The sequence below is a fragment of the Chlorocebus sabaeus genome, chromosome 19 (genome assembly GCF_047675955.1).
Source record: "Chlorocebus sabaeus isolate Y175 chromosome 19, mChlSab1.0.hap1, whole genome shotgun sequence".
Classification (NCBI taxonomy): domain Eukaryota; kingdom Metazoa; phylum Chordata; class Mammalia; order Primates; family Cercopithecidae; genus Chlorocebus; species Chlorocebus sabaeus.
The window spans coordinates 11,209,728-11,224,380 of record NC_132922.1 but is presented as its reverse complement, the minus strand read 5'-3'; the positions used below and the strand labels follow the sequence as shown (position 1 = coordinate 11,224,380).

At 58.2% G+C, this 14,653-nt stretch overlaps 2 protein-coding genes across 4 annotated transcripts in view; both read left to right on the top strand.

Annotated features, from left to right (window-relative positions):
• Positions 1–4,213, top strand: part of LOC140709084 (voltage-dependent T-type calcium channel subunit alpha-1I-like) — a 57,487-nt gene extending 53,274 nt beyond the window's left edge. Inside the window, exon 8 of the mRNA XM_073006705.1 lies at positions 458–4,213. Coding sequence (XP_072862806.1) covers positions 458–1,098 — 641 coding nt within the window. The 3' untranslated portion in view covers positions 1,099–4,213. The remainder of the gene's footprint in view (positions 1–457) is intronic.
• Positions 4,214–4,220: 7 nt separating this feature from the next.
• The window catches only part of CACNA1I (calcium voltage-gated channel subunit alpha1 I), a 37,505-nt gene continuing 27,072 nt past the window's right edge, over positions 4,221–14,653 (top strand). For 2 of the 3 annotated variants that reach the window (XM_038007415.2, XM_007975846.3), the window contains exons 1-8: positions 4,221–9,384; positions 10,012–10,197; positions 10,513–10,630; positions 10,777–10,932; positions 11,424–11,517; positions 12,191–12,393; positions 13,046–13,525; positions 13,863–13,963. In XM_038007415.2, the coding sequence (XP_037863343.2) occupies positions 8,735–9,384; positions 10,012–10,197; positions 10,513–10,630; positions 10,777–10,932; positions 11,424–11,517; positions 12,191–12,393; positions 13,046–13,525; positions 13,863–13,963 (1,988 nt within the window). In that variant the 5' untranslated portion in view covers positions 4,221–8,734. Of the gene's footprint in view, positions 9,385–10,011; positions 10,198–10,512; positions 10,631–10,776; positions 10,933–11,423; positions 11,518–12,190; positions 12,394–13,045; positions 13,526–13,862; positions 13,964–14,653 lie in introns of those variants that run through there. The other variant, XM_073006704.1, reaches the window with a different exon arrangement.

The window sequence follows — 14,653 nt, the reverse complement described above, 5'->3', positions numbered from 1 at the left end:
TACGGACAGGAAACTTGAGAACACCAAGGCCACCATGGCCTCCTCTGAGGGGGCCCGCCCCCACATTGGCCTGGCTCTTTCAGAATCACATTTAGCTCCCAAGCTGCGTGACTGCGGCTCTGGGTCTGTTCCGTGCTGACCCAGGGCCTGGGCCAGGAGGAATGGCCGGTCAGCATGGACGCGTGCCCTGCACCGTGCTGGGCCCATCATGTGCCTTAAGGGAGAGAATCCTCCTATAGCCTGCATGGTGGGCGTTCCTGCCCCCACATCTACAACAGGGTGGACAAAGCTCAGAGAGCTGCAGCCGCTTCCCCGGGGGCCCCCCGCCCTTCCAGGCTGGGTCGGCTGTTTCCAGGCAGACCTGTGGGCCTGGGAGCCGAGCGCACTCGGATGTGTCCCCGGGTGGATTGGGCCTGGTGTGGGCAAGAACTCTACACCCCTCCGGTTTGCTTTTCAGAGCTGTGCCCGCGACATAGCCCCCTGGACGCGACGCCTCACACCCTGGTGCAGCCCATCCCTGCCACGCTGGCCTCTGACCCCGCCAGCTGCCCTTGCTGCCAACATGAGGCCAGCCGGCGGCCCTCGGGCCTGGGCAGCACCGACTCGGGCCAGGAGGGCTCGGGCTCCGGGAGCTCCGCTGGTGGCGAGGACGAGGCAGATGGGGACGGGACCCGGAGCAGCGAGGATGGAGCCTCCTCGGAACTGGGGAAGGAGGAGGAGGAGGAGGAGGAGCAGGCGGATGGGGCAGTCTGGCTGTGCGGGGACGTGTGGCGGGAGACGCGAGCCAAGCTGCGCGGCATAGTGGACAGCAAGTACTTCAACCGGGGCATCATGATGGCCATCCTGGTCAACACCGTCAGCATGGGCATCGAGCACCATGAGCAGGCCAGTGCAGCGCAGCCAGGCCGGGCCCGCGGGGGAGGTGTGAGGGCCCCAGGACCCTGGCCAGGCCTGGGCAGCCCCATGCATCTGCCTCGGTTTGTGTGTCTGTCCCCCGAGAAGTGCTGGGCTGAGCTGGGTCCAGTACATCCATGCGACTTTACTGCCCAGCCAGGGCCAAGCTCAGAGGAGGGAAAGGCTTGGGTGTCTCGTGAATGAATGATGAGTGAATGAGTGAAGCTGGCTAGGACTTGGCCTCTCTGGGACTCTTTTCCTCCTGAGCTGCTCGGCCTGGACACCAAGGCAACCACAGCGCATCCCCTGCCAGTCCCTGCAAATCTGACTTCTATTCACCTCTCCACCTGAGCCCTTCTGTTTTCTTCTTCCTTAAAAAAAAAAAAAAAAAAAAAAATTAACAAAAAAAGAGAGACAGGGTCTTGCTCTCCTGCCCAGGCTGGAGTGCAGTGGCACGATCAAGCAATACTCCCTCTTCCACCTCCCAAGTAGCTGGGACTACAGGCGCACGCCACCAAGCCTGGCCACCTGGGCCCTTCTGTCCATTCTTCCCCAAACAGCTGGGCTGATTTTTCCAGAGCACCAGTCTGGTTGGGCTCTTCCCTGCCTCAAAACTTCTGTTGCTCCTCATTGCCCTCAGGACAAAATCCAGACCTTTCCACTACCCTCAAGGCCCTTGTCTCTATCACAACATCCCTTCACCAGGCCAGGGTGTCCTGTCCTCTCCGGTGACTCCACCCCATATAGACCCATGGCGCTGAGGGCGAGTGGCCCCGTGGTTGTCCTGTGTGTCCTTCTGCATGTCCCTCCTGTGTGCTGGGAGCAGGGAGGACAAGGAGGAGTGGGCGCTGAGCTGAACAGTGTGCCCCAGGCCCCCGGGCCATCATGGGGCTGGCCAGCCCCAGGGATAGTACACAGGGGAGGGGACAGCTTCTGGGAGGTGGTGGGAGCTGGGGGATGATGTGTGTGTGAGGAGAGCAGGGCCTCCGTGGGGATGCAGGAGGGAGGGGCAGTGGGGTTAGCACGGATGCCTCAGTCCACAGGCACCACCCAGGGATGACAGCCTGGATGGCAGGTCCGGTCCTGCCCCATTTGGAAAAACACCATTTTCCGGCTCCTGCCATCCACCAGCCCCTGGATGGGGTGGCTCCCTGAACCCACTCCCCAGCTATGCAAAGCTCCCACCTAGTAGCTGGCGACCCTGAGGCCCAACGGGGGGGATGTCACTGGCCCTAGGTCCCGCCGCCAGCTGTGGGCCAGGTTTGAACCCACTTCTTTCTGCGGCAAGACTGACGCCCCGGGTGGGCTGGGGATTTCGAAGTTCTCTTTGCTTCCCTGCGGCCCTCCTGCGGAGGCCCTGCATGCCGCACCCCATGGAGTCGCACTTGCACCTCCCTCTTCGTTAGCTCACCAAGCGCAGGCTCCATTCAATTTACTTAAATGGGACCCCCGGGGCTGCTGTGACACTCTATTCGGAGCCGCTGGTTTGCCAGCCATTCTGGCTTAATTAAAAAGGTCTCTGGGGAGGGCTGGCAGGAGGGCTCTCTGCAGGGGGAAAGCTGGTGAGACAGGGCCCCCAGGACCCCCTTGCTTAGAGTCCTGCCTCTGGCTAGTGCCTGGCCCAGGCCTGCAGAGGAGCAGCATTCCTGCAGAAAGCCCCACAGGGAGTGAGTACTGTAGGGCTTGCTCCAGTCTCCAAGCGGAGCAGCATCGAGGGGGCCTGCACAGCCCTGCTATACTCAAGCCCCAGCACTGTCCTTGCCAGGGGCTCGCTCGAGCCAGCTGGTGAGGGCCAATTTCCAGACACTCGGCAATTTTGTAAGCCAATGATGAAAGAGTTGGGCGCTTGAAATTGGCCGTGGAGGGAGTATTTACACCATGGAAAATGGCAGATGTTACACATCAGGGCTGTTTGCAGAGGCCTCTTAGCCAGGGTACCTGCCTTTTCACCCACCCCATCCATATCAACACCATGGCCAGGGCAGGTCCTGCCTCAGGCCAGGCCATGGTCCCTGTCCAAGCTTCCTCAGGATCTGCGTCTCTGGCCTGTCCTCCCTCCCTCCTTCTGCCACATTTGTTTGAACAAGGTTTCTAACCTCGAGTCTGGTAGAGCCATTTTTTTTTTTTTTTTTTTTTTTGAGATGCAGTCTCACTGTGTCGTCCAGGCTGGAGTGCAGTGGTCTGATCTGGGTTCACTGCAACCTCCGCCTCCCGGGTTCAAGCAATTCTCCAGGCATGTGTCACCCCTCCCAGCTAATTTTTAGTAGAGATGGGGTTTCGCCATGTTGGCCAGGCTGGTCTTGAACTCCTGACCTCGGGTGATCTGCCTGCCTCAACCTCCCAAAGTGCTGGGATTACAGGCATGAGCCACTGCGCCCAGCCAGGTTGAGCCTCTTCTGGGAGCGGTAGGCTTCACGTGGCTCCCCGACCAGGCTGAGAGATGAGAAAGGCTGTTCCCACTGTGCGTCTCCTGTCTGGTCACAGGGAACACCTGATTTCCTCATCTACTAAGCAGATGTCTTTCCCTCATAGGGACAGGCCACTCTTTACTGAGCGTGTACTACAGGCCAGGCCCTGTGCCGGCATGGTGCCAGTGAGTCCAGCCGCCCTCAAGGCAGGGATTATTACCTCGCCCCTCTCGTACCCTTGGAAGGCCACTGCTCAGAGAGGCAAATAGATCATATAACGTTTGGGTTTCAGTCCTGGTTCTGGCTGGGCTTGGTGGCTCATGCCTGTAATCCCAGCACTTTGGGAGGCTGTGGCAAGAATCACTTGAGCCCAGGAGTTCAAGACCAGCTTGGGCAACAGAGTGGGACCCCGTCTCTACAAAAAATAAAAAAATTAACCAAGTGTGGTGGTGCCTGTCTGTAGTCCCATCTACTTGGGAGGCTGAGGTGGTGGGAGGTTTGCTTGAATCCAGGAATTTGAGGCTGCAGTGATTGGTGATCGTGCCACTGTATTCCAGCCTGGACAACAGAGCAAGACCCTATATCAAAACAAACAAAAAATTCCAAATCAGCCAAACAAACCAATCCTGGTTCTGCTGTTGACTGGCAGGGTGGCCTGCAGTGTATCACTTGCCTTCCTCACCTGGCACCTCCCATCTGTAAATGGGTGCACGGATCCCCCCATACAGTGGCTAAGAGGGTTGACTGCATTGAGAACCTGGTACTTAGTAGGCGCTCATTGATGAGTCACTGCTTCAGAGTCTTGTCTGAGCCTCACACCACCACCCCTGGGTACGTTTACCATCCTCTGTCTGGAGCCTCAAAAAATTAATTAAAGTAAGATTGAGGAGGAGGATGAGTCTCTGAAATGTCCTTTATAAAGCAGCTCCAGTGGCAGCCATGGTTGCCCGGGCTCTGCGCAGGGCTTGACTGTGGGCCCGCTGGCATTTTTGCTCGACTCCCTCGGCTCCCAGACACTGCTCTGCGGGAAATGCTCCGCCCCCATGTTTATTCTGAGCAGCCCTGTCTGAGGTGGTGCTCGCAGAGAGAGGTGGCCCAGGGCTTCCAAGCGGGGTGCAGGGAGAGAAGGAGAGGGTGGGTGAACTCCCTCAGCCCTTCTCCTGCAGGGGAGGCAGCATGGGAGGCCTTGCTCTATACCCCATTCTGGCTGGCAGGGAGCTCTGTGACACTGAGGGGCAGGAGTCGAGGGTGTGACATCTGTGAAGTGGAGCAGAGTGACCCTGGGCGTGGTCACAGGGTACTCGAATGACAGGTTAGATTGTAGGCACTCAAGCCTTTAGGGTGGCCACTGCTGCTGGAATCATGGGGGCATTACCCAGAGAACAGCTTGCTCATCCAGGTTCCTCATGGCAGCAGATGCTGTTTCTTGCAGGGCCTGGCCTAGAAGGAGGGGATGGGTGAGGTGGGGGTCGGCCAGGCAGGGGCCTGTGTGTGACTCATGAAGTGGTGAAATGGGGCTGAAATTCCCACCTCTGGGTAGCCCAGGCTGTGTGACGGGCAGGTGGGACAGGTCAGCCGGGGTGGCCAGGCTTCTCCAGGGAGGCCTGATTCCTTCATCGTCACCGCTGTCATTGCATCACTGTTCTTCCTGGTGTGATCCTCCAGCAGACTTGTGGGGCAGACTGGGGGAGCATCTTATCCCCACCAAGCAGATGGGGAAACTGAGGGTCAGTGAGGTAGATGGCTTGCCCAAGGTGCCAGGGTGAGCAGCAACAGAGCCGGGGTCCCAGAGGTTGAGGTCAGCTGTGGACAGTTGAACTGGAGGAAGCCATTGCTCCTAGGAGCAGCATCTGTCTCAGCTTCTCTCTCTCCTGCACACACCTGTGCAGGCCGTGACTCCTCCTGAGCTGGGCAGGGCTGCCCTGCAGCCTCATCATGTCCTGGAGCTGGAGGCTAACCACCAAGTTGGAGAACAAAAAACAGAGGGTTGGGGAGCATGGGCAGCAGGGCAGGGTGTGGGGAGCCTTCTGGGTAGGGCTGACCCCAGGCCAGGCTATAGTTACTGGCCCCAGCTCCCAGGGGACTGCATTCAAGGCCTCTGAATCAGTGGCTGGATCAAAGCTGGCTTTATTCTCCCTTCAGCAGCCCCTGATGTGTCAAGTCACTGCCAACCCAGGTCTGGGGTAACTCTGGGAAGTGAAGGATGGAGTGGCTTAGTGGCTGACATTCCAGCTCTATAGGGGCACAAGGAAGAGAGACACCAACATGTACAGCAGTCACAGAAGGCTTCCTGGAGGTGATGGCACTGGGGACAGATCCTGAAGGATGACTAGGAGTTCATCAGTGAGACAGAGGGAGAGGGACCAGGAACACAGTTATCCCCCCAAAGGACCCCGAGTCCTCGAGAAGGATGTGCACAAGGGGCAGGGCAGACAGTGCAGGAGGCCAGGAGGGCTGTTCATTCAGGAGGACCTTGGAGCTGGTTTTATCCTTAGGGCAATGAGGAGCCCAGAAAGGCTTGCAAGCAAATCACACATCTGTGCTGAACTGGGGCCTCACCAGAAAAGCGGGGCCGGTGAAGGCACCTGGGCCATGGAGGTGGCGATGTGGCCAGAGGGAGGAGACCTAGGTTTGAGATCCGACTTCAACACAGCCTGGCCATGACCCTGGGCAGTCAGTTCTCTTTGAGTCTCAGGCTCCCTGTCTGTAAAATGGGGACAATATAGGCTTGAGGTTGAGAGGAGATAATGCCTGGGGCATGCTCAGCACACCCGGCCCATGGGAGGGGCCTAATCAATGCTAGCTGCCATTATTATGATGGGGATGGTGCTGGGCTGGCGGGCTTCCCGGTGGCCAGCTGACTTCTGCACACCCTTATCTACCCCTACAGAAACGGCAGAGGCTGGGCAGCCTGGTGCCACCTGAATCTGCGTCAGGCAGGGACTTGCAGGCTCCCACTGCTGCCCCCTACCTCCTGCCTCTAGCTGAACCTGGTGTTGTCAGCCCTTCAGCACCTCCGCCTTCACTGGGTGCGCTTCGCCACCTCCAGCAACCTTTCTACCATCTGTCTGTCTGTCCGACTGTCTGTCTGCCTGCTCTTTTTGTGTCTCTTTCTGGCCATATCTATGATTCCCATGGTGTCGCTGCTTGGTCGTCCTGGTCCTTCTTCACGTCCGTGTCTCTGCTTTCCTCTCTTTATGTCTCCGTCTCTCCATGCCCCACCTTTGCCCCTCACTCCCTTGTCTGTATCTGTCTGTCTGTCTATGTCCATCTCCACCCCTTTCTCTCTACGTCCCCTCCTCCTTGGGCTCCCACTTGCTGTGTCTATTTTCATCTGTGTGTCTCTGTCCCAGAGAAATGCTTGCAAGAGTGATGGATGGTCCATTAGAAAAAGATTAACAGGTGCGCTGAATGGAGAAACATCTGTTGTGAGGGAGGAGAAGGCGCGGGGTGACCTTTTGGATGGCAGTGGCTCCCCGCATCCCCGGTGGGAGTGCGTGTGTGGCGCGTGTGGCCAGAGCCAGCTGGTCATCATCACGGAGTGTCAGCATCTACAGCTTTCATCTCCGCGGACATCGCTTACTGGGCTGGCAAATTGCTGGCTCTGAGCAGCATCTGGACCCTGGCTCAGCCAGGGGCGCTGGGCCTCAGCCCTCCCCACCGAGGGTCCCTCTCAGGGTCCCGCTCCTCTTTTGGGACGACTTCTTGAGTCAGATGTAATTACAGATGGAAATGGGCCTTCTCCTTTCATCTGGGCTTGAGAGGAGCTGGCAGTTTTGCTAGCTTTCCCAGGCACCAGGCTGGAAGCTGGTGCTTGGGTTATTATTATTATTTTTTCATCGTCCTTTTAACCCACATGGAGTCAGAGTCAGGTCCTTGCAGCTCCCCATTGCTGATGGAGAGGGCTCCTGCTTTCGGTCCTCTGCTCTCCCACCTCCCAGCCCGCTGTGCCCTCTGCCTGCACAACCTTCTCTGCTCCCTGCCACCGGCTCTCTCTTAGCTTTTAGGCCTCTGCTGAGATGTCGCTGCCTCCTGACCCCACTAGCACTGCTCCCCTAGCCACCCCCTGCTTTCCTGTCATCAGCACACACCAGCTTGGTTTGTTAACTTGGTTTACTGGGCTTTGCCCCCAGAACATGAGCTTCTCAAAGGCAGGGACAGTGCCCTGACTCCCTCACCACTGCCCACCCTGGTAGCATGAGCCCAGCACATCATATCATTCAAATCTGTGGCAGCCATGCAGGAATGAATGAATGAATGAATGAATGAATTCGGCTGCGGTCCCCGTGTGGTGTAATGGGAGAGCAGTTTGGCCATGCAGGAATGAATGAATGAATGAATGAATTCGGCTGCGGTCCCCGTGTGTTATAATGGGAGAGCAGTTTGGCCATGCAGGAATGAATGAATGAATGAATGAATGAATGAATGAATGAATGAATTCGGCCGCGGTCCCTGTGTGGTGTAATGGGAGAGCAGTTTGGAGTCCAGCTTGGTTCAGTCCCCTGCCTTGCCCTGCCACGTCCTTGCTGGATGGCTCTGAACAAGTCATTCCCCCTCCCAGTTTCCCCAGCCTCAGTCTCTCCATCTGTGAAACAGAGAGGCTAACTTGTGTTGGGCATCAAATCAGGTCTCAACAACGGTGCTTCCCGTCTCTGTGATTCAGGCAGGGATGACCTGGCACCACCGTGAGCACACACCAGACACTTCAGCAGTCCCGGGGAAGCCGTGGCAGGGAGAGAAGGGGCTGGGCCTCCTAGGAGCCTTAGAGGAGAGGTTTGGATGAATTAGTTCATTCACTCGACCCTCTAGTTTTATGGATAAGGAAACTAAACTCCAGAGGAGTGGGGAAGCGACTCTCCCAGGACCACACAGCCACTTAATGTCCAAACCAAGCCCGGACCCCTCTAACTTCCCCCACTGCTGCCAATTGTGGCCTCTAGTGTGGCCTGCTTTAAATACTGGGGTTCTTTGAACAATGCCATTTGCAGAACATCAGTTAAAAACCGGGAGTAAACAGCTCTGGGAGCAGAGGGAGGCTCTGCGGCTGCTGCGGCATGAGCTAGTCTCCCTCTGACCACCCAGCGGCTTTGGGCAGGTCCTCTTACCTCCCCGGGTCTGAATGTCCTCCTCTGAGAGCTGTCGGGTGTGCTGAGAGCCACCACGGGTGCTGTGTGTGCAGGACAGTGCCTGGCATGCAGCAGGTACATTGTGTCCATCCTCCTTTCATGGGGCACGATGTCCCCAGCCACCCTTGGTCCTGAGACGGCCAGTGCTGGGAAGGGGAGAGAGAAGTTCTGCTTGAACAGGGGTTAAGGGCAGGAGTCTTGGAGCCAGGCTGCCTGGGTTCAAATCCTGGCCCCACCACTTGTTAGCTCTGCGGCCTCAGGCAAGGGACTGGTGTCCTGTAAACCCGCATCCTTGCCTGCCTGCAGATGGGTTCTTATGAGAGGCTAAGTGAAGTGATGCCTGTAAAATATATAGAACAGTTCCTGGCATGTGGTAAGTGCTCACTAAACGGGTTAGGGTCGTGGGCAAACAGGGAGTTTCTGGCGACGCCTGTCTTGCTTTCCTGTCTTGCTCTGCATCTTAGCCATGTGATCTCAGGCTGGCCTCCAAGCCTCAGTTTCCTCATCTGTGAAATGGGTATCAGAACACTTCCCTCGTGGTGCACTATAAGCCTCATTTCCAAATTTGTGGAAGGTCAGCCCTGTGGGGTCCCCCAACTCTCACCATCTCAGCAGACCTCTCAGGACCCTGAGGTAGCAGAGTTGAGAGGCCCTCAGGGCCTTGTACACGCAGCAGTGGGGAGACTGAGCTGTGGTGAGGATACCGACCCGCCAGGCCACACAGCCAGGGTGGGTGTCCAGAGGGGATCCACAGCTGCCCTCTGGTCTGACCGGGTCTCCATTCCCCACCCCAATGCCCCACAGCCAGAGGAGCTGACCAACATCCTGGAGATCTGCAACGTGGTCTTCACCAGCATGTTTGCCCTGGAGATGATCCTGAAGCTGGCTGCATTTGGGCTCTTCGACTACCTGCGTAACCCCTACAACATCTTCGATAGCATCATTGTCATCATCAGGTACTCCTCCACCCTCCCCCCGGGCAGCAGAGTGGCTGGGGGGGGGGACAGGATTTAATGCAAAGACCCCAGCCACTATATAAAGGACATAGGATGGCAGTGGAAACCCATTGCACTGAAACAATGATCGAAATAGTCAAACATTTGTGATTTAGCAACATATTTATGCAAAGTTAAATAGCACGATCTAGCAGCGGGTCTGTGACTGCTATCATTCCAAGGAAGGGATGGGCATAAATAATATTGGGAAACAGCTGCATCGGCTGTCACATGACGTGAAGACATCAGTTACTTTGATTGCCACAATGCCATAGGTACTGCTCATTCTCTGTGGCTTCCTGTTTACATTCATAACCAAAAGACACATTAAATCTCATAAAGAGGACAGTGACATCCACGGAGCTCCTGGATTCTAGCCAGAGATTTTGTGTGGGGGTGGTGGTCCATGGACTCCAGGTGAAGAGCCCCTGATTAGCTGCGTGGAGCAGCATCCAACATATTTGTCAGATGGATGGATGAATGGAAGCTCTGACTCTCTGTTTTCCCTTCTCCCTCTGTCTTCCTCTCCCCCCGGCCTCCTACTGCTCCCTCCTACCTGCACCCTGGGTCTGCCCTGTGGGGCCACAGCATCTGGGAGATAGTGGGGCAGGCGGATGGTGGGCTGTCGGTGCTGCGGACCTTCCGGCTGCTGCGCGTGCTGAAGCTGGTGCGCTTCATGCCTGCCCTGCGGCGCCAGCTCGTGGTGCTCATGAAGACCATGGATAACGTGGCCACCTTCTGCATGCTGCTCATGCTTTTCATCTTCATCTTCAGGTGAGCCTGCCCTGCTGGGGGCCATACCTCAGGGCCTGCTAGGGCTGTGGGCGGGAGCCTGGGGGATGTGGTCCACTGTGCTTCTCTTGACAAAGCCACCTGGACCTGGGTGTGAACCCTGACACCGTCCCTCAGTCCCCTGTGACTTTCAGCAAGCATGACCCCCTGAGCCTCAGTGTTCACCTCTGTAAAATGGGACCCATGCTGCCCTGCCTCCGCCTGCCCGCATTTTACTGAGTTGACTGGGAATGAAACAAGGTGGGTGGACAGTTTGCTGCATGTGAGTCTGATCAGCCTTGTCCATCCTTTCCCCAGCATTCTTGGGATGCACATTTTTGGCTGCAAGTTCAGCCTCCGCACGGACACTGGAGACACGGTCCCTGACAGGAAGAACTTCGACTCCCTGCTGTGGGCCATCGTCACCGTGTTCCAGGTGAGTGGCCGCTGTGTGTCCATATGTGCTGGGGAAGCGATGGGACAGTAGTCCTTGGAGTGGTGGGACTGACAGCCCCCATGCCTCCCTAGAGAGCCTAGCCCTGGACTAGGGGTACCCCAGGGCTAACTGTGTCTCCCCAACAGATCCTCACCCAGGAGGACTGGAACGTCGTGCTCTACAACGGCATGGCCTCCACCTCCCCCTGGGCCTCCCTCTACTTTGTCGCCCTCATGACCTTCGGCAACTATGTGCTCTTCAACCTGCTGGTGGCCATCCTGGTGGAGGGCTTCCAGGCGGAGGTGACTGTGGTCTTGGCAGAGGAAGCACCCCCACAGAGCCTGCAAAAGACTGGGCAAGGGAGAGGTGGCCTGGATGGGGGAGGACTGCAATTCAAACTTCTAGCAGGCAACCTGTTCCCAAAGGAGGGGGTTGCTGATGAGGTGGTGGGCTCTTCATCATAGGAAACATGCAAATGGAAACTGCAGCTGCCATCCCTGCTCTCCCCCAGGGATGTAGGACTAGGCTTCTCCATCTCTGAGATTCGAAATCCCCCAAGATTAGGGACTCTGGGCCCTGCCCCCTCCATTCTCTCAGGCTCTCGGGATACTTGCAGTCAGGCAGATGTAGGGTTGTGGCCTAGGTTGTTGTTAGCATCTCATTTCCCTTTTCCAACCCTCAGTTTTCCCATCTATAAAATGGTGGCGGAAACACCTGTAGAAAAATTCAGGAGGGAGCTGGAAAGGGAGGAGCTGGGCTGACTTGCATTTTAACGTGAGGGATGCTCTCCCAGGGTGACGCCAATCGCTCCTACTCGGACGACGACCAGAGCTCATCCAACATGGAGGAATTTGACAAGCTCCAGGAAGGCCTAGACAGCAGCGGAGGTAAACAGGCCCTCGCTTGTCACCTAGAGGGCCAAGATCCTTCCCCACAGATCCAGGTGGGCAGAGGGGACAGCGTCTGACTTCCCCTCAAGCCCAGGCTCAGGGACTGCTACTTTTCTATGGTTTGTTGTTTACGTTCGTAATTGAAAAAAATGTGAAGTCTCAAAAAGAGGTCAGTGACATCCATGGACCCCTGGGATTCTAGGCACAGGGGTAGCCGCAGCCTACCGCATCCCTCCACACACCAGGGCCCCTTGGTTAGAGCCTCAGGGCCTTAGGTCGAGGCCCAGGTTCTGGTCTTGCCTGGCACTACCAGGCATCCTGGAACAAGCATCCCCCAACCCTAGCCCAGTGTCTTTCTCGGTAACCAGGGCGGACAGTCCCTGCCTTGTTTCCCGTTGTGGGCATGGGAGTGAGGTGCCAGGCTGGTCCTGAGCACAGAAGACAAGGGGTCCACACATACCTAAATAAAGTTGAGAGCCCTACAGGTGGGGCAGAGGGGAGGCACCGTGATGGGGTGCAACCAGGAAGACTTCCTGGTAGAGGAAGCCTCCTCAGAAAAGCTCTCCATTTCTGCTCCTTCCTTGTTTGTTTGTCTCGTGGCTCCCTTGCTCTTGTTCTGTCCTTCTGTCTGCCATCTGTCCCTCCCTCTGTCTCCATCTCACTCCTCCAGATCCCAAGCTCTTTCCAATCCCCATGACCCCCAATGGGCACCTGGACCCCAGTCTCCCGCTGGGTGGGCACCTAGGTCCTGCTGGGGCTGCGGGACCTGCCCCCCGACTCTCACTGCAGCCGGACCCTATGCTGGTGGCCCTGGGCTCCCGAAAGAGCAGCGTCATGTCTCTGGGGAGGATGAGCTATGATCAGCGCTCCCTGGTGAGTCCTTGTGGGGAACTCTGGATGAGCACTTCCTGCTGGGGTATGTGTGGAGGGGCCCTGAAGAGAGGTACCTGCCAGTCCAGCCTCAGACTCTGGTGCCCAGCCAAAGTCAGGCAGGGGCCATATCTGTTGCATTCCTGGGTGCCCAGTGCCAGAGCGGGACCTGGCAATAAGGAATGAATGAATGCCTAGTGCCAGTGGGGTCTGGTGCAGAAAACTGGGTTTTCATCTCAGCAGCAATGTGTAGGGTAAAAAGAGCTGGGCTTTGGGGTCAGGCAGACTGCAGCTTGAATCCAGCTTTTGCCACCTCCAAGCTGTGTGACAATGAGCAAATTACTGCCCTTCTCTGAGCCTCAGTTTCCTTACCTGTAAAATGGGAAGATGGCCCTAACTTGCTGTACCTTCCTCAAGGGAAGTGAGGTGGCATAAGGGGATATAACCTCTAGCTGGACGTGCCCCCATGTCCCCATGGATGTGGATGGAGTGAGGTGGGACAGGGAGAGGAGTTCTAGGATCCATTCCATCACCCGCTGGCCAGGCGAGTGGCCCTCTTAGAGCCACAGCGGGGGTGCAGGCTGCCTTTGCGCACCTGGTGCCCCACCCATGGGTGTGCCTGTGGGGCGCTGACCCGAGCGGGAACTCCTCCCAGTCCAGCTCCCGGAGCTCCTACTACGGGCCGTGGGGCCGCAGCGGGGCCTGGGCCAGCCGCCGCTCCAGCTGGAACAGCCTCAAGCACAAGCCGCCGTCGGCCGAGCACGAGTCCCTGCTCTCCGCGGAGCGCGGCGGCGGCGCCCGGGTCTGCGAGGTTACCGGGGAGGAGGGGCTGCCACGGCCCGCACCCCTGCACGCCCCGCACGCCCTGCACGCCCACCACGCTCATCACGGGCCCCATCTGGCACACCGCCACCGCCACCACCGCCGGACACTGTCCCTCGACACCAGAGACTCGGTGGACCTGGCCGAGCTGGTGCCCACCGTGGGCGCCCACCCCCGGGCCGCTTGGAGGGCGGCGGGCCCGGCCCCCGGGCATGAGGACTGCAATGGCAGGATGCCCAGCATCGCCAAGGACGTCTTCACCAAGATGGGCGACCGCCGGGATCGCGGGGAGGATGAGGAGGAGATCGACTACGTGAGTGGGGACCGGGCCGAAGGGGACCTGGTGCAGCGGGATAGGAAAGAAGGGGGTGCGGCTGCAGGAGGCGGGGCCCCAGCAGGCGGGCCCACGGGGGGCGTGGCCAGGGCGTGGCCACAGCAGCTAGAGCTTCAGGTGCGAGGCAGGAGGGGCGGGGCCAGAACTGCCCACCCCTGAGCTGGGCCCGCTCCTGAGAGAGAAGCCCTCCCTGGCTGACCCCGGGGCAGAGAGTTCGGAGGTGACCCTGCGACCCCAGTTGGCGGATGGCCGCATGGGCGGAGACCGGCAGCCCTGCACATCGCTAACCCCCGGCGCTCCATCTTCCTTTTGCCAGACCCTGTGCTTCCGCGTCCGCAAGATGATCGACGTCTATAAGCCTGACTGGTGCGAGGTCCGCGAAGACTGGTCTGTCTACCTCTTCTCTCCCGAGAACAGGTGGGCGGGGCCAGGCCTGGTGTGAGGGTTAGAGTAGGGGTGACGTGGGAGGGACGGATCTTTGCCGAGCCAGGCAAGGCCATTGGTGGTGCTCTCCCAGACCACAGCGGACCCTCCTGGCCCGGAGGTGGAGGTCTCCAGGGGAGAGTGCAGCCTCCTGAGGGCTGCTGGGTGAAGATGGATTTGGGGAGGGGGATTGGCTGGAGGAGGTCAGGGAGGAGATAGCCTTGGCTTCCAAGATCCCTGGGGAGCAGGGGTCCCTCTGGGGCTAGGCGAGAACTTTAGGCAAGACGGATGTTGGTGGCTAGGCTCTCCTGGGCTCTCCTCTAGTCTAGGCCATCCCGGTGCTGGGCACCAGGTTGAACCATCCTCAAGTAGCCTGTATGGCTTGCATCTCAGGGGACATCAGAAGGCTTCCTGGAGGAGGAGGCCTTTGTGCTGGGCTGTGGAGGCAGGTGGCAATCCAGTAGGCACATCAGGGGCTGTGAAGAGGAGGAGCCTGGTGCAGGGGCAGGGAGCAGCCTGAGGGAAGGCCTGGGGCAGAAGCAGAGGGTACCAGGCAACGTAGTATCCTCCTGAGAGGCTCAGGGATCTGGGCTGAGTAAGCCTTGAGTGCCAGGGCAAGGTGGGTGACCTCATGGTGTGCATGTGTGGTCAGAGGAGGTGGCGCCAGGTGGGCGCCCTGAGCAG